This window comes from Budorcas taxicolor, chromosome 6, assembly GCF_023091745.1.
Source record: "Budorcas taxicolor isolate Tak-1 chromosome 6, Takin1.1, whole genome shotgun sequence".
Taxonomy (NCBI): Eukaryota; Metazoa; Chordata; class Mammalia; order Artiodactyla; family Bovidae; genus Budorcas; species Budorcas taxicolor.
Window position 1 is genome coordinate 72,574,247 of NC_068915.1, and position 22,725 is coordinate 72,596,971.

Sequence of the window (22,725 nt, forward strand, 5' to 3'; positions counted from 1 at the left end):
CTTTTATGTTTTTTTGTTTTGTTTTGAATGCAGAGCACAGATATGGCCACCCAGGTAATGGGGCAGTCTTCCGGAGGAGGAGGGCTGTTCACCGGCAGTGGCACCATGGGCATGGCCTTGCCAAATGACATGTATGACTTGCCTGATCTCTCTCGAGCTGAACTGGCTGCGCCTCAGCTCATCATGTTGGCAAACGTGGCCTTAACTGGGGAGGTAAATGGCGGCTGCTGTGATTACCTGGTTGGTGAAGAAAGACAGATGGCAGAATTGATGCCTGTTGGGGATAGCAACTTCTCAGATAGTGATGGAGAAGCACTTGAGGAGTCTCCTGAGGTGAAAGGCGAACCCAATGGGCTGGAGAACATGGAACTGGAAAGTTTGGAACTCAGCGTTGTGCAGCCACAGCCTGTGTTTGAGGTAGCAGCTGCCTCAGAAACGTACAGCTCAAATAAAGACCTTCCTCAGGAAACACCCGTAGCAGAGGACAAGTGCAAGAACTTGAAGACCAAACCCTTCCGCTGTAAACCATGCCAGTATGAAGCAGAATCTGAAGAGCAGTTTGTGCATCACATCCGAGTTCATAGCGCCAAGAAATTTTTTGTGGAAGAAAGTGCAGAGAAGCAAGCAAAAGCCAGGGAATCCGGCTCTTCTACTGGAGAAGAGGGCGATTTCTCCAAGGGCCCCATCCGCTGTGACCGCTGTGGCTACAATACCAATCGCTATGATCACTATACTGCTCACCTGAAACATCACACCCGAGCCGGGGACAATGAGCGAGTCTACAAGTGTATCATATGCACGTACACCACAGTGAGTGAATATCACTGGAGGAAACACCTGAGAAACCATTTTCCAAGGAAAGTTTACACATGTGGGAAATGCAACTATTTTTCAGACAGAAAAAACAATTATGTTCAGCATGTTCGAACTCATACAGGTAAGAGTACCTTTCTCATTAAGTGTACTGTACACCCCAAAACGGAAAATGTGAAAAATTTCAAACATCTCAGAAGTAAAGAGAATGCCTCACTGCACGCACAGGTACCCATCACCTATACGCAACAGTTACAAATTATTTTATCACGTTTGGCAATCATACCTCCTGTATCAACTCGTACCTCAAATAACAGCTTTATTGAGATATACTCCACTTTGACACAATTCATCCATTTACTGTTAAAATGCATTGGCTTTAGTATGTTCACAGAATTGTGCAGCCAACACCACAGTTAATTTTAGTACATCTTCACCCCAAAAGGAATCCCTTCTCAGTGATTGCTGGCCATTTCTCCCCAACACCCCTTAATCACTTTTAAATTGACTTTCAAATCTGTGTAATTAAAGGGTCTTATTTTTTAAAAGCAATGTTTGTAACTATTGATAATTGCATTCCATTTTCTTGATGTGACTTGGTACCTTTGAGGACTAATTACTGGTCTGAACAACATAGATAAGGTAACCTAGTACTCTGCTCCTCCCATCAGCAGAGAAAAGGGCTGGGGAATGCTGTTTGCATCAGATCCCATTTGCAGTAGCTGTCACTCTGTAGGACTGAACCCCGTGCTAAAAGTGAGTCTTAGTGAGGAGAGGAATTGATGTTGCAGTGGTAGGCATAAACAAGAAAGCTTGCAGATGAAATTCCATTACAAGAAATACATTTGCAGCAAGATTTCTAAGCTCCAACAGATGGCTTCTGTGTAATTTAAAATCTGGTCAAGACTACTTCGCAGTCTCCTTGGAATTTGTTTTAATTTGTAATTAATTGTCTCCAGGCTTTGAAACCATTTTGTTTCAAAAGTGAAAAAAAAAGTACAAACATTTCAAAATTACATGGCATAGGAAAGGAGAGTTTCTTGGGAATCCTACACCATTAATCACTTAACTGTTTTAATTAAATAAACTATTAGACTAAACTAATGGAGAAGGCAATGGCACCCCACTCTAATACTTTTGCCTGGAAAATCCCATGGACGGAGGAGCCTGGTGGGCTGCAGTCCATGGGGTCGCTAGAGTCGGACACACACGACTGAGTGACTTCACTTTCACTTTTCACTTTCACGCACTGGAGAAGGAAATGGCAACCCACTCCAGTGTTCTTGCCTGGAGAATCCCAGGGACGGGAAAGCCTGGTGGGCTACCGTCTATGGGGTTGCACAGAGTTGGACACGACTGAAGCAACTTAACAGCAGTAGCAGCCACCTCACCAACAGTATCATAAAACAAGTTCCAGATACCAAATATACTTCTGTCATAAATACTTCATGTTCCTTTAATAGTTTTGTGAAACGCTGGGGCCTAATTTAGGATTGGCTTTAATGTGTAGAGCTTTCAGGTAGTAACTGACATATGGAAAAATGCATGAGTTTTACATGTACACATTTATGAATTTTTTTAAAACGGTGTTATTGACAATGGTGAATATTTACAAATCTGTACTCATAACCAAGCTTCCCAGGTGATGCTAGTGGTAAAGAACCCACCTGCCGGCACAGGAGACATAAGAGACCCAGGTTCGATCCCTGAGTCAGGAAGATACCCTGGAGGGGGCATGGTAACCCACTCCAACATTCTTGCCTGGAGAATCCTATGGACAGAGGAGCCTGGCAGGCTAGAGTCGGACTCAACTGAAGTGATTTAGCACTTACCTAACCACCATACAAGTCATCATAAAGAATATTACCAGTGTCTTTGTCGTACTAAATTTTGATTTTATTAGTGTCAGTTATATTTTAATACTTTCAAAATTGTTGAGTCACTGAACAATTTAAAAAATTTCCCCCAAATCTAAAAATGTTTTCAATGATACTAAGTTAGTTGATTTAAGAACATTTTAAATGTTCTTAACATTTAAAAAGAAAGATGCAGAGATCTGGAAAAATTTTACTTTTAGTATAAATTTCCCATTTTTTATGTGAATTTTTTGAAACAAAAAAAAGTTATTTATTTGTTTCTGGCTGCATTGGGTTCTCCTTGCTGTGCTGGAGCTTTAGGGGCTACTCTCTAGTTGCAGATTTCTCACTGTAATGGCTTCTCTGTTGACAGAGCACGGGCTCTTGGCTCATGGGCTTCAGTAGTTGTGGTATGGGGGCTTAATTGCCTCGTGATATGTGGGATCTTCCAGACCAGGGATCAGACTTGTGTCCCCTGCGTTGACAGGTGGCTTCTTAACCACTGGACCACCAGAAGAATTCAAACCTTTTTTGTTACAGTGGTTTTTTGTCATTTAATTATAGTCTAGGTGACTAATTTTTTAAATATTTTGAAATTTTTTTGTTATAATTAGCATACAGTATTAGTTTTAGAGACGAACTACAACATAGTGATTTAACATTGTTGCATATCATGAAATGATTAGGTGACTAATTTTAATGGCTGTATTTTATATACTTCATCATCTATTGAATAACTTTCCCTCACCTTAAGGTGAGGTTGATATTTCCACAATAATATTATGACTTCCATAGGTACACATCTCATTTTGCATTTTTAGTGTTAAACTTAGTATGTCTTAATACTTTTAAAAAGCTTCCTTCCCCACCACCCCCCATTATGTTTATTTGTGGTGTTAAAAAAATTTTTTTCAGAATAATTTATTGGTGTATAAATAGAATACTGTTTTGGTTATGTAAATTCTGAGGGTACCTCTGGTTTTAAATGCATGCATGAAAATTATATTTATGGAAAAATTAATTTATCTAGTGCTAATGAGCAGAAATATAGAAATGATCCACAGAAATCACTTGTTACTTATTTCTCACTTAGGGAACCTTTTCAGGTTTACTTAGTGGGTCTACTGAGTGCTAAGGGTAAGGTGCTTTTACTCTGCTAATCTTCAGAAAAATTTGCTGAGGAAGCAGGGTGTTTAATTACCAAAGGCCTGAAGAGATGTTCCCAGGGTCACATGCAGCTAAGATTCAAAGTTCTGAATCTCTTTTTATAGGTAATTATCATGGTAAGTGGCTGATGATTTTTATTTGAATCTTCACTTAAAAGATTTTTCATTTTGTGGGTTTGATATTTAGCTAGTTCACAATTTCTACTTTTTTTAAAATTAATTTTTATTGAAGTACACAAATTCTACTTTAAAAGATTACATTTTTGCCTTATGTATGACTGAAAAAGTACTAGCATTTCTAGAGTATTTATGCCTGGTTTGGTGAGTGACACAGTTGGAAGCAATCTATTTGTTACGAAGCATTTTAAAAGTGAATTATCCTTAGTTGATCCTTCATGTAAATCTGAAAGGGTATTAAATTTTTCTTCCATTCACCTTTTTTGGTAACAGCTTTACTAATATACAATTGATAAACCATACAAATCACCATGGATTGAACTATTCTGAGTATTTCATATAAATGGAATCATGTGTGATCTTTGGTGGCTACCTTCTTTCACTTAGTGTATTTTCAAGGTTTATTCATGTCATATGTACAGTACTTGTTTTCCTTTTATTGCCAAATAATACTCTGTTGTATGGATAAGTAATATTTTATTCATCCATTCATCAATTAATGAATATTTGGGTGATTTCCAGGTTTTGGCTGTTACGAGTAATGCTGTTATGAATATCTATATGTTTTTGTGTAGATGTAGTATTTTTATTTCTCTTGGTTAAGTATACACCTAGGAAAGAAATCGCTAGACCATATGGTAATTATGTTTAATCATTTGAGTAACTGACAAATTGTTTTCCAAAGTGGCTGCACTGTTTTACAGTCCCACCCATACTGTACTGAGGTTCTGAATTCTCCACAAATAATTCTCCTAACAAATATATTTTAACATCTGTCATTTTGATTGTAGCCATCCTTTGGGTGTGATGTCTTCATGTCTGTGGTTTTGATCTGAATTTTTCTAATGACTAATGATATTGTGCATCTTTTCATGTTTTTATTGGCCATTTATATGTTTTCTTTACAGAAATATATCAAACATTTTTTAAGCTGTCTTAAAATTCTTCCATGTCAAAGTGTGCATTTTGTTGCTATGATGTATTCACAACTAATCTATAGCTACTGACTAATAACAACTGAATAGTTACTAAAAATACATTTAACACTCATCAATGCTTTCTATTTTTTTTGTACTTGTCTTTTCCTTATTCCATTTTTTTAGACACATCTATTACTGTAACTTGGAGAAGACAATGGCACCCCACTCCAGTACTCTTGCCTGGAAAATCCCATGGACGGAGGAGCCTGATGGGCTGCAGTCCATGGGGTTGCTGAGAGTTGGACTCAGTGACTTCACTTTCACTTTTCACTTTCGTGCATTGGAGAAGGAAATGGCAACCCACTCCAGTGTTCCTGCCTGGAGAATCCCAGGGACGGCGGAGCCTGGTGGGGTGCCGTCTGTGGGGTCACACAGAGTCTGATACAACTGAAGCGACTTAGCAGCAGGAGCAGCAGCATTACTGTAACTTACAAAATAACAACTGATGTTTATTGAGGGCTTTGTGTGTTAGGCACTGCATTAAATGCTCTGGGTATATTTTCTTGATTTAAATTGTGGCTCAGAGGTTAAAGCGTTGGCCTCCAATGTGGGAGACCCGGGTTCCATCCCTGGGTTGGGAAGATCCCCTGGAGAAGGAAATGGCAACCCACGCCAGTATTCTTGCCTGGAGAATCCCATGAATGGAGGAAGCCTGGTAGGCCACAGTCCACAGGGTCGCAAAGAGTCAGACACGACTGAGCGACTTCACTTTCAGATACTTTTACAGAAAAAGAAGCTTGTCCAGAGTCATAATTACTATCTTGTGGCCAAAGAACAGGTGAAAACAAATTATCAAGCCTTTTTCTTTAATGTAATGTTCCATTGTGTGAGAGACAGCTGCTTTTATTTTTATTTATTTTTTTAATTTTTCTGGCTGCACCCTGTGGCATGTAGAATCTTTCCCCATCCAGGGATCCAAACCGTGCCCTCTGCATTGGAGGTGCAGAGTCCTAACCACTCGACTGCCAGGGAAGTCCCTATCAAGCTTTTTTAAAAAAATATGTTTTGTGGTTGACAGTGTGTGTCCTAAAAATACGTATTTCCTGCCTTTGAGTCTTTTAATTCTTTAGTAAATTACTGGCCTGTCATCTTCAGTTACTCTCATCCCTGTCAGTTAATGATTATAATTGCTTTAACACTGACCTGACTATTTTATAAATGTTCTGGCTACCACTTGAAAATTTTAGCTTGAAACAATAGCTTCCTCACTCAAAAATGTTATTGCTTGAAGCTAACAATTTCAAATAGTAGTTTTATCATTTATAAAGACCAAAAAAATTACCCAAAATTACTCAAGTCATAGCATCAGAAAATTTGGGTAGATTTTTAAAAGAATATCATTGAAATATAGTTGATTTACAATGTAGTGAATTTTTTTAAGGATAATTCTATTTTTAAAATGTTGCTGATAACCTGATCCAAGATAGTTTTTCAGTTCTTAATATTTAATGTAATAACATGTAGCATTACTGTGAAAATTAAAAGGGCTATGAGAATTCAGAAAGCCAATGATACTTTTTATTAGCAAAGCTGAAATAATGTAGTTATGTGTGTTTTAAATGATCTTTCTAATACATGATAAAAATTGATCATTTTGCCAGGAACAGGGAAAGAAATCTTCAATACTGCATGATGTGTATATGGTTGATAAGAATGGTATTTGTATTATTTTATCATATTTGAACACTAATCATTATATTTTTGTAGGTGAACGTCCGTATAAATGTGAACTTTGTCCTTACTCAAGTTCTCAGAAGACTCATTTAACCAGACATATGCGTACTCATTCAGGTTGGTAAGAAATGGGAACTTAAAAAAAAAAATTTTTTTATTGTAGTGCTTTACAATGTTGTGTTAGTTTCCACTGTACAGCAAAGCGAATCAGTTATACAGTATACATATCTATCCTTTTTAGACTTTTTTCCCATCTAGGTCACCACAGATCATTGAATAGAGTTCCCTGTGCTATAAACAGTAGGTTCTCATTAGTTATCTATTTTATCATAGTAATTCATATATATATGTCAGTCCCAATCTTCCATCTATCGTTTTTATTTTATTTTATTTTTTTATTTTATTTTTTTTAAATATTTATTTGGCTGCACCAGGTCTTAGTTGCAGGCATGAGAACTCTTAACTGTGCACGTGGGATCTAGTTCCCCAAGCAGGGATTGAATCCAGGGCCCTCTGCATTCCAAGCACAGAGTTTTAGCCACTGGACCACCAGGGAAGTCCCCATCTATCGTTTTTAGTAAAGTGCCATTATAAGAAAGTTCTTCTAGACTCGGAACTAGATCCTAAATGTTTATTTATAGCATAATTCTGAAATTAGAATTAAAAATTAGTGGTCTATTAGGGTAGAGCTGTATTAAATGGAGATTCCTAACCAGGGAGTCCATAGGTGGAATGTCTAAAACTGAATGTAGATGTATGTGTGTACTTTGTCCAGGTGGAGGGTCCTTAGTTGTTATCAAAACTTCCAAGTTCCATGATGTAATAAAAGTTGAACATAGACCAAGGCTGGTTAATCCTTTTTGAACTGCCTCTGCTCTCTCATACTCCCACCCAGCTGCCCTTGCCTCCCTTAGCCTCCAACAGGGCATAACACCAAGTTTCATACTGTGTGGTTACCAGGTTCCAGGGATTCCTTCTTAGCTGCTCAGTTTCTGAAATTTGGATTTGTTCTCTTGGGAGTTGATAGGGCTTCTGAGGGCTGATTTATAAAGAGCCAAACTTTAAAGAATAGTAGATAACCAGGATTCCAATTTATTAACTTATAATAGATAAAATATAGGACTATAGCAAGTTGAAGATTTATATCCCCTCCAGTGACTGAAATTATCAAGAGCACCAACCAGAATTGGTCTCCATTATTAAAAACGTAGATAGATGGCAAAGTTAGGTCAATATTAGCATAGTGGTCTTGAATGGATAATTCGTTTTAGTCACACTGGCCCTTGGTGAACACACACATCTGATCAGTGTATTCTCCTAAATTTAGAATATATAGCCCCGTGGGGGAATTCTGCTAAAATTTTGCTGTGTACCAAAGTGTATATAGACCCAAATCCCTTACCTTAGGATAATAGTTTGTGCTATTTAATTGGATAGCCACTATCCATATGTGGTTACTGAGTTTGTGAAATGTGGCTGGTTTGAATTGAGATGCATACCTGAATTTAAACAATATGAAGAAAATTATATAAAATCTTTTAAAAATATTGATTACATTTTGGCATGATGCTGAATATAGTGGGTTCAGTAAGTAAAATTATTGTTACTTGGTTTTTTGGGGTTTTGTTTTTTTTTTTTAGCCTTTGTAATGTGACTGCTAGACAACTTAAAGTTGCCTCTGTTTTTATTTTATTTCTGTTGGGTATTGCTTTTTTAAGTCAGTGATTAAGACTCGATTACAGTATGAATTCTAATTTGAGCAGCTGTGAGGGATCACAGCATGTTTACTGGCCCTTCTTGACCTTACATGCTTGTCAAGTTTTATACTTTGAATGCTCCTTCTCAATCTTCTTGACTGCTGAATTGAGTCACATAACCAGAAACCTGTTTTTAGTATTACTTTTGGGTGCTTCGTGGTTTCACTTTCTGCGGGTAACATGGATGCTTTGTTGAGGATAGGCCATCATATCCTACTAATATTTGTGCTGTAGCCTTTAAATAAGAGTTTTTCATGACTTAGATCATTTCCATTTTCATAACTGTCTTGTGATAGAGTGTGTGTGTGTGTGTTGCTTAGTTGGGTCCGACTCTTTGCAACCCTATAGACTGCAGCCCACCAGGCCCCTCTGTCCATGGAATTCTCCAGGCAAGAACACTGGAGTGGATTGCCATTTCCTTCTCCAAAAGGAACTATAGAAAGAAAGAAAGGGAAGTCATTCAGTCGTGTCCAACTCTTAGCAACCCCAAGGACTGTATAGCCCACCAGGCTCCTCCATCCATGGAATTCTCCAGGCAAGAGTACCGGAATGGGTTGCCATTTCCTTCTCCACTTGTGATAATAAGTTCTGTTATTGTCCCCATTAAAGCCTTGAAGAAATACAACCATTTTTTCTGTGGAATGTCCTCTCTTCTGGATTTGTCTTTAGCTTTCTCATGGTATCTTTAGTTTTTCCTCGTTCCCTGTGCCTTGTATAACATGTACACTGGTAATTAAGTCTAAATGCTTGAATTGTAAGTGTCTCAGTTGAAATATCTGGTCGACCTTATATTAGTGTCACTGGATCAGAATGACAACACACTTGTATGTTTTTCATTGAATCTGTAATACTATTGTCACTGTATAAATGTTTATCTCTGTTTTACACCAAACAATAATGATTGCCTGAATGATTTTGTATTGATTACTGTTATCTTTTGCTATATTTTAAAGTTGATTTTTACTAGTTGCCATTGTAATATAACAAATATTTTTAAAGTGTTAACAATGAGTAGCGGTTACTATTTATTGTATGCATGCTGGGTACTAAAAAATTGAAACTTATTATCTCAAATCTTAGTACCTCTAGAATACTTAAATCCCAGTTTATAGATTAGGACACTGGTTTTGAGAAGATAAATGTTTTATCTAAGGTTAATTTGTCATTCCTCCAATTTAGAAGAGCTAGGGTTTCGCTTCAGATTTTCACACCCTCATTTTTAGTCATCAGCAGTGTTTACAGAGTATTATGGCTCAGCAAATGGCTCAGGAAGCTATAGAATAACGAAATTGGAAACACAAAGTATGGAAATAGCAAAGCCACCATCTTTTATTGGATGCCAATAATTTGTGAGTCACTAACAGGAAACAAACATAGCTAGTTTGTTTTGTGTATGAGTGTGCTGAATTATTTCCAGTGGATCCTGTATTGCAAATCATTGAGGCTAAATGTCAAATTGGGAAGGTAGCCTTCCTAACTGGGTTGCATGGAGTGAACATCTTGGGTGCTTTCTCTGTGGTCTGGAGTCTGATCTTTACAGGTCAGCTTGGGTATTCACTTCCTTGTTCATCTTTTAGGGAAGAGAAGTGTGTGCTTAGATTAATTTCTGGAAGAGATTAGGCTCCGTTGAGTTGGTACATTTTAGCTAAAATGACAAATTAGTTAATGAAACAAAACCACATTGGTTATTTCCTTGGAGCAGTTCCATTCAGGTAGGTCTTCTGAGGCCAAAGTAAGAAGGGATCAGAGTAATGGTGTGGTGAAATATATAGACACACTAACCTAATCAGCTCTTATTCTGTGTTTTATTTGTGTTTGCAAGTAATGGTTTTGAAGCATCCTCACTTAAATAGTTCAGAGATCCTGATACATTCAGTTTATGTTTGCCATTATATTTTTGTATGTATCACCCTGGATAGTTCCCCCATTCTCCTAGCATAGGAGTTCATTTTGAAAATTTTTAAACAGTATTTTATTAAGTCTAATTTACACACATGAAAATGCACACATCTTAGGTTTACAGGTCAGTGACTTTATATATGTTTTCTTTTATTTGACTGCCATCTAGGTGAAGACACCAGCTGTTTCTACTACCTTTAGAAAAGTTCCCTCTTTATTCTTTCCAGTCAGTACTCCCCTATTTCCCTTCAACTGATAACTCTGATTTCTGTTAATTTTTTTTTACTTCTGTAAAATGTTTTTGAGATTCATTCCATGCTGCATTATCAGAACTTTTTGTTTATTGCTGAGTAGTATGCCCCTATTACTGTTTAATTAGAAATTCCCTTTATACTCTTCCTGGGCTCTTTTTGATAAGAATGTGCCTTACATCTGTAATTTATTTAGGAAGAATAAAATAGACATATGACACATTCATAAAAGTAAAATTAAAAGTGAGTAAATATTCCTAGAATTGGAAAAGGGAATTAAGTTAAAACTGTTGGTACAGGGCAAAAGAATGTTCATTCAGCTAGGTATTAATAAACTGAACTTGATGAACTGATTTTTCAATACAATAAAGATTTAATGACAATAAAGCAAAAATGGGGGTGGAGTGAAGGAAGTGGTTAAATGATGTCATCATAGTTTTAAGCAGAATCCTAGGAACTCCCATTCCCTGACTGTTTCACACATGGAGGCTTACACCTTACTTGATGCAGGCTGTGTAAATACCCTCATTCATTAGGGCTTGTAAAATGACATTTATTTATTTATGGCTGTGCTGGGTCTTCATTGCTGTGCAAGCTTTTCTCAAGTTGCGGTGAGCCGGGGCTTCTCTTGGGGTGCTCCCTGGCATGGTGTCTCTTGTTGGGGAGCACAGGTTCTCGGGTGCACAAGCTTCCACAGTTGTGGCAGATAGGCTCAGTAGTTGAGCCTCTCAGGCCCTAGAGCACAGGCTCAGTAGTTGTGGCACAGAGGCTTAGTTGCTTCTCAACATGTGGAATCTTCCTGAATCAGGGATCAAATCTGTGTCTCCTGCATTGGCAGGCAGATTCTTTACCACTGAGCCACCATGGAAATCCAAAAAAAGACATTTTCATTATAATTCTTTAATGAACTCAAATATTTTCCTAAAGTGATCGACTCCATTCAGCAACTCTTTGTATACTCAAAGGCAGAGTTTATATATATAGTAAGGCAAGATAAATCTTCCCTTTTGTTTAGCCATTCTATAACTTAGACCAGTTTATTCCAAAAGTCATGAATTACGGGTAATATATATTGACTCTTTGGCCATCTGTCCTATACTAAGTGCTCGGAATGGATTGGATTATTTATAGTTTACAACACTTAAGAGTACTTTACAAATGAGGAAATTGAGCCTTAGAGAGTTTTCAGTACTTTGCGTAAAGCTTAGCATCTTTGTGGTTTTATTAATGTCAATAGTTTTACTTTATGAAAAAAGATTTGGTGTGAATTTGAGAATGTTCGAGAGATGAATTTTCATAAATGTCAATTTCCATTTTTCTGCTATGCATTCGATTGGACCAGTGGGGTTTGGATACCGTTTGGTAATATTTGCTAGACTGTGATCTAGATGGGTATGTATTCAGGTAGAATGAGTTAAATCTTATGCCTTTCATTTGGGGGTGGGTGGGAGGCTTCTGGTCTTGTATGTGCCTGTTGTTATGACATCTTGTTCTTATTTTATATGCCATATCTATTTGTATGCCCCTTTTCATTTACCTAGTTCCTTTACCCAGTCTAGAAGAAGGTGGGAGAAAATCAAGAAAAGATGTTTAGCTTGTTAAACTTTTTCTGTAGAATAGAAACTCTGGCACTGGAAAAGTTTGACTCAGCTCTTGCCATAAAGGACAAAGGGTTAAATTGAAAGAAAACATGTTTTGCTCCCTGAGGCCAAGGCATTGTTTTAAAACTTTCACATGGAAGGTCTGGGAGTGTGGCAGAGAGTGTAAAATACTTGAAATTCCATGGTTCATCTTGAATGTATGGGAATTTTGTGTTCTATTCCATTATATGTTTAACTAAAGATAAAAACTTTTAAATTACCTTATCTCTTTGAGTGCCCTTGTCCTAGAATTAACATTAAGAACCCAAGCCCCAAGGGGTAGCCCCCAAAAAAGCCAAGATTAGTCTGCCAGTAATTGTTGTGTACTTCTTGATGAATCTGTGTTCTTTACTAGTGATTAAAAGCATTAGTTAATGAATTTTTGAAATATGATTAATTGAGATAATTATTCTTCCATTTGATATGAGAATCAGTCAAAGGATAGAGCAAAGATATACAAATAAATATGGTAAATATAAGTTGCATGATAAAGTCTTCATTAAATAGTTTTGGTGGTTTTATTTTATTTATATATATATATATATATATATCTTCACTTCTTGATGAACGTATTTGAATAAATCTTGAATTCATTTCTTAATGTGTGCCTTCTGTAACATCTCTTGTCTACCTTCAGGTGAGAAGCCATTTAAGTGTGACCAGTGCAGTTATGTGGCCTCTAATCAACATGAAGTGACCCGCCACGCGAGACAGGTTCACAATGGGCCTAAACCTCTTAACTGCCCACACTGTGACTACAAAACAGCAGACAGAAGTAACTTCAAAAAACACGTGGAGCTACATGTTAATCCGCGGCAGTTCAACTGCCCTGTATGTGACTATGCAGCTTCCAAGAAGTGTAATCTGCAGTATCATTTCAAATCTAAGCATCCTACTTGTCCTAATAAAACCATGGATGTCTCAAAGGTGAAACTAAAGAAAACCAAGAAGCGAGAGGCTGACTTGCCTGATAACAAAATCACCAGTGAGAAAACAGAAACAGAGCAGACAAAAGTAAAGGGGGATGTGACTGGGAAGAAAAACGAGAGGCCTGTAAAAGTGGAGAAGAAAGAGAATGTTTCAAAAGAGAAGAAGCCTTGTAGTAATGCCTCAAGCCAAGTGACCACCAGAACGCGCAAATCTGCCATGGAAGCTAAGGAAGTGGATGTGTCCCCGGGAAACAATTCAGAAAAAAGCTGCAAAAGCAAGAAAAGCAAAAGGAAGGTGGAAGCTGAAGCCCATTCCTTACAAGAGCCTGTTAATGATGAGGAACCTGTGACAAAAAAGAAAAAGAAGGCAGAAAGCAAATCCAGAAATAGTCAGGAAGTGCCAAAGGGTGACAGCAAAGTAGAGGAGAATAAAAAGCAAAACATTTGCATGAAAAACAGTACAAAGAAGAAAACTGTGAGAAGTAAATCCTGTAAGAAAAGCAGCCAGCCTGCTCCTAGGAGGCCCACTCAGATGGAGTCTGCTCAGGTGGGGTGTGTTCAGACGGAGCCGCTGCCGCCTCCTTCTCCTCCCCCTCCCCCTCCCATGGGGTGTGGTGAGGTCGAGGCTGTCCAGAAGGGGCCTGTTCACATGGAGCCACCTCCTCCCATGGAGCCTGTTCAGGTGAGCCCTGTTCAGATGGAGCCTTCTCCTCCTCCTGCTCCTCCCCCAGAGCCTGCTCAGGTGGGGTCTGTTCAGATAGAGCCTCCTCCACCCCCTCCCCCTGTGGGGGATGCTGAGATGGAGGTTGTTCAGAAGGAGCCTGTTCAGACAGAGCCGCCTCCTCCCACAGAGCCGGTCCCCAGAAGGTCTCCTCGAAAAGATAACAGAAAGGAAAAGTCCAGCATGCTGAGTGAAATGGCACGGAAGGAGCGAGTGCTTATTGAGGTTGGCTTAGTGCCTGTTAAAGACAAGCAGCTTCTAGAAGAAAGTGCCAGTGCACAGGATCTGTTCCCACCATCACCACCCCTGCCAAAGGAAAAGTTAAAAGGGGAAGAATCGGAAGACCAAAATGTGTTCCCTGCAGGCGAAGGAAATAAAGAAGCCCCTCTTGAAAAAGTGGGAGCAGAAGAGGCAGATAAGAGTCTGGCTGGTGTTGCTGCTGTTCTCAAGGAATCTGCCAACACTTCATCCTCTGAACAAAACTTGAATATGCCAGAGGGTGAAACTTCAGAGGATAAACCTCAGGCTGAAGCTATGCTGTGTGCAATGGAGACAGACACTGATGAGAAGCAAGCAGAGAATTTCCCCAGCAGAGACTCGGCAGTTGAAGAACCAGTTTCACCAGCACTGCCTTCTCTACCGCTAGAAAAACAAGAAGCCGTGTCCACAACTGCTGTGGCATCACCTCCTGTCACGGTGGCAGTAAATGAGTCTCAGGAAATGGATGAAGACGAAGGCATCCACAGTCATGATGGAAGTGACCTAAGTGACAACACGTCAGAGGATAGTGATGATTCTGGATTGAACGGGGCTCGGCCAGTTCCACAAGAGACCAGTGGGAAAGATGGAAAGGATGCCTTGGCTGTCAAAGTGGCCGAAGGAGATTTTGTTTGTATCTTCTGTGATCGTTCTTTTCGAAAGGAAAAAGATTACAGCAAACACCTCAATCGCCATTTGGTTAATGTATACTTCCTTGAAAAGGCAGCTCAAGGGCAGGAGTAATGAAACTCTGGTCAAGGCTTCAGTTCTTAGTGTATAAGGTCTCTGACATTTTATATTCATTTGGAGTAGTAGACAGCCTTTTGTTTTTAAAATTAATTACTGTCCAATCCTGATTTTTAAGTGGCACTCTTTTTCTTAGGACTCCGTGTACCTATTGATGTACACATTTTAGTAAATCCAAGGGAGTTAGTATACTAAACCAGCAGTCATCTAAACCTGTTAGCTTTTTAAAAATATTTTTATCTTTTGCCTTTAACTGAACCAAGAATGCCAAGGTGGTATTAGAGCATTCTACCACTTTGTTCAGCAATAACTTGTCAGTTTTCTCCTCATGTCTGTCTTCCTGTTCTCTTTAGTTTATTCTTCATTCCTTGTTTAGCCCTATAAAAATTGGCTTACTTAAACAGCAAATCACTTGAAGAATTTGCCTGCTTTATTTAAAGTTAGCACTTTAAAATTGTGTTAAAGATGAGAAAATACATTGAATTTGAAGAGAAATTCTGCCAACAGTAGATGTTCTATCAGTTCAGGTATTTACTTCCTGAGTTTTGATCAATAGGTATTTCTTATTTGTGTATATGTTAATTGTCATAAAAAACACTGATTTTGGTGTGTTTTTTTGTTTTGGTGCTTTAATGGCTTAAGATTGCACTTTTAAAATCTATGCAGTTACATTTTTTTTTTCCCTAGAACTAGCATTTGTGTTGAACAGTAATACTTTATACATATATTTGCATTTTATGTTTTCCTCTTTGGAGGGATGCTTTTAATCTTGTTTGCAAAAGGGCAGGGTTTTTTTTTTTTCCCCTCTTTGCTGCAATTGTCTTGCAGAATATTATTGTGTGCAAATTTCTGAGCAAATGAAATATGTAGGTTCAATTCATATATATGCCAGAGTCTGCATTTCAAATGTTATTTATTTTAAATGGATGTAGTGAAATCATAGCTCTCAGTTTGAGCTTTACAATAAATAAACCACTAGGTCTATATTGAATGGATATTTATCTCAAGTATCAACCATAAGTAAACTTTTGACGTGTCTTAGTACATCTACTTCCTAAAAGTGCAGTGTTAAATCGTATCTTAGAGGAAAACCTCATTCGTAGATGGTTGTTGTTTTTGTCTACTCCGCTGAATAAAGGGCTGTAATTTTTATTTGGAAACTGCAAATCTGGAACTAGGAGGGCTAAGTACTCCTAGTTACACACAATATGAGTTTGTGAGATTCCAAAGCCATAGCAGTTATACAGAAAACCTAGGATGAGAAAGGTAGTATGAGTGCTGGTAGACCAGCTGCTACTTCCTGTGAATACAGTAGAAAAGGCTGGTGAAACTGAAGTTCAGTCCAGATTTAAAAAATCACGCTTTCTCAGGGATTTCCACCAACTAGTGGGTGTCCTGGCTGTTCCTGTGACTTCCTTTTTCTATAGGTGAGGCCTCAAATGAGTTGTAGCTATTCTGGTGTTCCTGTGAGGGTACTTTGTATGGAAGAGTATATACTCCCAAACTTTGTTGGTAGATTCTTTGGCTAGTCACCGAAGAGCATGAAAGAATCCAGCAAAGGATTTTTCTTATTGATAGCAGTTACTCATTGTAGTCCAGTAAAGTATGATCCCGATAGGGAGCCTTGAGTAATTTCAACCCTCCCATATTCTTTTCTGAAATTACCACTTTATATTTCATTTATTTTCTTTTGTCTGATGATGTCTGAGAAAGGTTTCAGAGTTCGGCAGTGCAACGTGAAAGATTAGGAAAGTTATTGAAGTATTGGTGGGAAACTTGATAAAAAATCATAGATTGAAGTTTGTTAAAAGACATTTGAACTTGGAATTGACTGGGAGGCCAAAGATACAAAGAAGCAGAAGACTCTCTCAAGACATGAGTAAGTTGTGTGTTACTAGTGTGTGTTTTGCGTGCATGATGGGGATTTGTAAATGATGTTGAATTCTAAGCTCCGACAATCACTGTCAACGGAAGATCAAGCTGCAAGTATTTATGTTTTAAATTATAAGGCTAGTTAAACCTTTCTAACAACTATTTTTAATGTTCATGGGTACATTTTGTATGTTATCTTTTAACAGTATATGTGAAAAAATTCATATTAAGTACAAATTGCCAACTGGGAATCAGTTTGGTAGAGAGGTTTTGTGGATTCTTTGATACTTCAAAAAAAATTTTTTTTGACTTCTGGGGAATTTGGTTAATTTTCTTATCTAGATTTTAAGGCTAGAATGCCAAAAGCAAACATATGAAGGAAATTAAAACCCTTTATTAAAGTGATCTGTGAAAACATTGTTACTGGAAATTGAGTGGACTTGAGGCCTTTCTTCCAGAAAACAAGGACTTGATTGTCAGGCCTATATTAGGTTCTGAAACTTAATGCCATGTATTTGTACTTATAAAAAATTGTTTCAATGAAAAGTATATTAGTAATAAGAACTTCTGGTCTAGTTGGGAGTTCTTCCATTTAAAAAAATGTGATATTTACGTGGAACTGTTTTGAGTCTTTTTGTTTTCTCAGTTTCCCCTCCACTGGATAGGACTGAAGCTAGAATTTTCTCTTTTAATAAAGGAATGAAAGGTGACCATGTTATTTGTAAGTTGATATTTAGTCCTAGAGCAAAAGTTGAAAGACTAGAATATGTTATAAGCCTAATCCTAGGTAGCCTTATAAAAATATCTCTTTTAACTATCTTCTGAACCTATATTCACATTGGTTTTTAAGATATATTAATTTATATATTTTTTCTCTTCAGAGCTGCTTCTGTGGGGCTGTCCCCCTCTTTTTTTTTTTTTAAATTGAGGTGTCATTCACAAAGGGCTGCATTTTTTGAAAGATTTCTTACAACTATGGCTGGGTGTTTTACTCTAGTCTTCCAAGAAGGGCCATTATAACTTTATTGTGACTTTCAAAGTGACTTCTGAAGTCACTTTGAAAGTCAGTTCTGAAGTCAAGTGGTCTTTAACTTTGGGGACTATTTTGCATGTAAGTGCTAATTCAGATTTAAGCTTGAGTCATCGCAGATCATCCCATGAATATTGACAATGGACAGAATACTTTTCCTGTAGTTTCAGTTCTAGACTGAAAAGCTTGGGAAAAAAGTTCATTTTCTTTTTTGCACATATCAGAAAAATAGCTACTGTGCAGAGTTTCCTTGTTGACCTCAGCAGGTGAACTGGACTGCTAGTTTTAATTCAGACTAGATTGGATGGCTTTTATATTTTCACGTGTATACATAGGCTCTCCCCATTTTCATCAGCATCCATTAGTTATTGAACTTTATGAACTAGCATTGAGACATTACAACATTGTTTTGTTGCACCAACTTTTATTAATTTTTACAGTGCAATACATGTTATTTTTCAGAGACAAACCAAAGTTTAATTTCTCAAGGTTCATGCTGTTGACTTCAGCAGCATTTGATGGAAGATCTTTTATATGCATTTGTAATAGATGAAAAATAAACCAGACTGCAAATCCTTCTTCTTTCTTTTTTAAAGCAAACCATGTACCAAGTTTTTTGGTTCAAATTGTGTAGGATAAGTTAAATTGCATTCTGTTAACCAATATGCATATTTCTGTAAGTATAGTTATGTTGAAATAAAGTTTTAAAACATTTTATGGCTTTGTTTATTATTGGTATATCAAGTCAAATTTATTTGGCTGAAATTATGTGTATTAATGATTTTCAAAATATTTTACCCACGGTAACAATAACTCACGGTAAGTAGAAAGATTGTGGCAGACATTGTCCTTTGGGCTAACAGTCCCAGTGGGTAGTACTTTGAAGCCTTTCTTTCTATAATTTGTTTTCTGGGAGGTGGAGCTGAAGGTCGGGGAGGAAAAAACCTGCAGACGATGTATAGGAGGTTTTCCGTAGTAATTTCTTTCTAACTATAGGTCCCTTTTATTGTTTTAATGTACAGGCCCCATCATAGTTGCAAGCCTGATATTAATTTTGACTCATAATTGGGAAAAGATGTACTGAAGAGAAAATTAGAAGTTGCATTGAATGTTCGTTCACTAGTTTAAGGATTTTACTGTATTCAATGGAAATCAGAAGAATATGAAACCCATGAGAAACTGATACGCCATATTCTAGTAAGATTCTGTTTCCTTTGTTTGTGGAAATATACAGTTGTGCTGTATGTTGAAGGTTTAGATATTTCTGTGGCCTTTAGAGAAGAGGGAGAACAAGTTGGAGAAACATCAGAACAACTGGATTGCATTTTGTCTTGATGCATCAAGTGACCTATAAGATTGTGAATCAGAAAAGAATGGATTTTTCTTGGTGAATTGATGAGCAATTCACCTTTCTCCTCCTGTAAGACTCTGTCAGCAAAAAGAAAAATGAATTTTCAAGCATGTATTTTATTGGCATGGTTGAATCAATAACAGGAAGTACAGAAGTTTTCTGTGTGATGCAAGGATATATGGGGAATTTATCATGAATATATAAATGTTACTGATGTGTGACTTAGTTTGTTACCTTTAAGTTATCAGTGTATTTGGTTACAAGTGTGTTTCTCCTGTCCTTTGTTACTCCTTTCTCAGAGGTTCACCTGTTAAAATTTTTTACTTGTATCATTTGTTTATCCTTAACCTCTTGCCATTCTTGGATTCTGCCCATGGTCTCACTAAGGGCTTGACCCTAGTTTGTAGGCAGAGTTAATGGTACAGTATTACGAGCTCCCCTCCAGTGTTACCTCACAGCTCTTATCTTCAGCTCCATAAAGGCAGGTTGGCAAAGATGCTATTAATAATAGTAGTAAGAACAATGTACTGATCTTTAGTAATCGGGAAGTTTCAGTGTTATGAAATTGCCCTTTTTTTAAAATCAGAGGATAATTGCTTTTTAATGTTAGTTTCTGCTGTACAACCATGTGAATCAGCTATATGTATACATACGTCCCCTCCTTGACCGTCCCTCCGGTGGCCCCCCATCCCGCCCCTCTAGCTGAGCTCCCTGTGCTGTACAGCACCTTCCCACTAGTTACCCAAAACTGCCTTTTAAAAGGATTTGATGTTCACTGTATTAAGTGCTCTGTGGCCCTTGTTAGAGTTGTGTTCACAATAGGCCTCTCTTCCTTATGATTGTAATTGGGTAAATTTTTAACTTTATTAAACCTGTTTCTTCATCCTGAAAATGGGGTAATATGGTCCTTGTATCCATAGAGTGGGTTTGAATGTTGAATACTTACTGAGCACTTAGTCTAGTGCTTGGGATGTAGTTTTAGTGTTAAGACTTTTCCCACTAGACAAGAGAGTAAATATCCTTACATATATAAAGTCTTTCCTTTATTTGACATGAGTAAGTTATATAATCCACCTACTTGTCTTATGTGTCTTGTAAAATAGTAGAGTTTTAATGTTAAAGTGGTATGTGGGCTTTTGTGTCCACTACTTTACTCAGTGACTTAGTGATTGAACAACCATAGCCACAACTTTACTCAACTGTATTGTAGTGTCCATAAGAATGCTTTTGTGTTCATTGCTTTGCTCAAGCACCTAAAATAGTATCTGGCCCTTATTGCCCAGGCCAAGAATAATTGTGTGGGTGGTGTTTTGTGGTGTGTATGTGTACATTTCCTTGATTTCATCTAATTAATATTCAGTAGTAGTTGTAATTTTAAGGTTTTGATAATGCAGAAATCTCTGTTCATAGAGTAGGATATTTTTCTGAATCCATTAAAAAGTCAATGTAGCAGGAAATAGCAAGTTTTGAGAAAGATTTTGTTAAGAAACTGTAGCTAGAGAAAAGTTCAGACTTACAAAGAAATTGCAAGAATGGTATACCATGAAATCTTGTGTACCTCTTTGGGATCCACCACTCATACTTCCTTTCTAGTATGTATGCATTATGTAGTGGAACCTGAGAAATTAAGTTGCAAGCATACCTCTTTATCTCTGAATACTTCAATTTGTATCTCTTAAAGATTAGGGCATTCTCTTATACAGTTACATTATAATGATGAAATTCAGGACTATAAACATTGTGAAGTCACTCAGTCATGTCCAGCTTTTTATGACCCATGGATTGTAGCCTGCCAGGCTCTTCCACGTAAGAATACGGGAGTGGGTTGTCATTTCCTTCTCTAGGATCAAACCCAGGTCTCCCACATTGCAGGCAGACTGCCATTTGAACTACCAGGTAATTCCTTCTTTAAAGATTAGTGTAGTCTTTAATCCACAGTCTATGTTCAAAGTGTGTCACATGAAATACTAACCTTTAACAGCCTCCCTGCTCCTATTCTCTCATCACCTTTGGTTGTCAGTTTTCTTTAATGGGAAACAAGTCCATAGCTTTTGTCCTTTACAACATTAAGAGTTTGAGGAGTACATGCCAGCTGTTTAAAGAATGTTCCTTATTTGGAGTATTGTGATTGTTTCCTCATGCTTCAGATCAGGTCATGCATCTTGGCAGGAATAGTAAGTACTGGTACATTACATCAGAAGACACATGATGCTGCTGTTCGCGTTTTCACTTCTGTTATTTGATTAAGGTGTTGTCCATCATATTTCTCCACTGCAAAGTTATTTTTTCCCTTTATAATTCTGTGGGATGATATAGTGAAACTATCTTACTCTTCAACATACCCGTTGATTTTAGTATCTACTGATTTTTGCTTGAATCAGTTACATAACTTGTAACTGGTATTCTCTATCAAGAACAGCTTTTTCACCCCCATAGACCTAGGTTCTTGTTTCATGTACTGAGTTACTCACTTTGCCCTATTCGGTAGTGGGGGATACCCTTCTAAGCTAAGTGAATTCTCCAGGCCAGAATACTGGACTGGGTAGCATTCCCCTTCTCCAGGGGATCTTCCCAACCCAGGAATGGAACCCGGGTCTCCCACATTGCAGGCGGATTCTTTATCAGCTGAGCCACAAGGAAAGCCTAGGAATACGGGAGTGGGTAGCCTGTCCCTTCTCCAGCTGATCTTCCCAACCCAGGAATTGAATCAGGGTTTCCTGCATTGCAGGCAGATTATTATTTTTTTTTTTAACTTTATTTTACTTTACAATACTGTATTGGTTTTGCCATACATTGACATGAATCCACCACGGGTGTACATGCAAAAAACAGTGATTAGATGCCACGAAGTAGGTGGCAATGCCTTAACCGTATGCATGTTGGTAGGCCCGAGAGCCTCTTCCATCCTTGTCAAGGGGAATGCTAACCCTCCTTTCATACAACACTGCAGGCAGATTCTTGACCAAGCTATCAGCTGCAAATTAAGATAGAGGTCCCTGCTTGAGCATGAGCTACAATAGTAGCTGGAATTTTGCCGTTTCTGGTGCACTAGTGTGGGGATGCCAGCAGGATTTTTATCTGCATGGAAGAACAAAGGTTTTTCTGATGTGATACAGCACATTTTACATACATGGAGAGTAAGGCAGACAAGTTTACCTAGTAGCAAGCATGGGGCCTTGCAGTTAACAGGAGCAGAGGCAGCGATAGTGACTGCATTACCCAGGGACTGGAGGGAGCCAAGGGCAGGAATCTGCACTGCTGTGTTAGTACTGAGATAGCCTCTTTGGTGGAGGTAGTAACGAACATGGTTTTTCTGCAGGTTAATCGTGGCAGCAGTGGAGTGGTGAGACTTGCATGTTAATGCTCTGTGGTCTGTGTGCAGGAGTATGAAATTACACTAAAGGGAGCTGTTGTTGGAGAGGAAGGGACTGGCTGACTTCACATATGAGTAAGCTAGCCTTATTCATGATCCATGTGAGCCACCCTTGGGGATACCCGGAAATAATTGGGAAACATTTTGCATGGAACTGGAGATCTCACATGAACATGGCAGGGGTAATCCTTTTCTAAGTATCAAGCACTCTTCTGAGCACATTGCATTAAC

At 37.9% G+C, this 22,725-nt stretch overlaps 1 protein-coding gene and 1 non-coding gene across 2 annotated transcripts; one reads left to right on the forward strand and one right to left on the reverse strand.

Moving 5' to 3' along the window:
• The first annotated feature begins 33 nt into the window (after nt 1–33).
• LOC128049740 (RE1-silencing transcription factor-like) lies at nt 34–14,865 on the forward strand. The gene is made up of 3 exons (XM_052642051.1): nt 34–937; nt 6,700–6,783; nt 12,851–14,865. Exons 1-3 carry the CDS (start codon nt 43–45, stop codon nt 14,863–14,865), a joined length of 2,994 nt encoding a protein of 997 aa, XP_052498011.1. The 5' UTR covers nt 34–42.
• A 7,079-nt stretch (nt 14,866–21,944) lies between these two features.
• Nucleotides 21,945–22,066, reverse strand: LOC128050115 (U6atac minor spliceosomal RNA). Its single transcript, XR_008199627.1, has one exon. It is a non-coding gene; the product is annotated as a U6atac minor spliceosomal RNA (small nuclear RNA).
• Nucleotides 22,067–22,725: the final 659 nt, after the last annotated feature.

What these genes read in the sequence shown, in the direction of transcription:
- LOC128049740 (XM_052642051.1), top strand. Translation starts at nt 43, where the DNA reads ATGGCCACCCAGGTAATGGGGCAGTCTTCCGGAGGAGGAGGGCTGTTC. An exon ending in GCATGTTCGAACTCATACAG is followed by an intron (nt 938 to 6,699) that starts GTAAGAGTACCT and finishes ATATTTTTGTAG; the next exon opens with GTGAACGTCCGTATAAATGT. An exon ending in ACATATGCGTACTCATTCAG is followed by an intron (nt 6,784 to 12,850) that starts GTTGGTAAGAAA and finishes GTCTACCTTCAG; the next exon opens with GTGAGAAGCCATTTAAGTGT.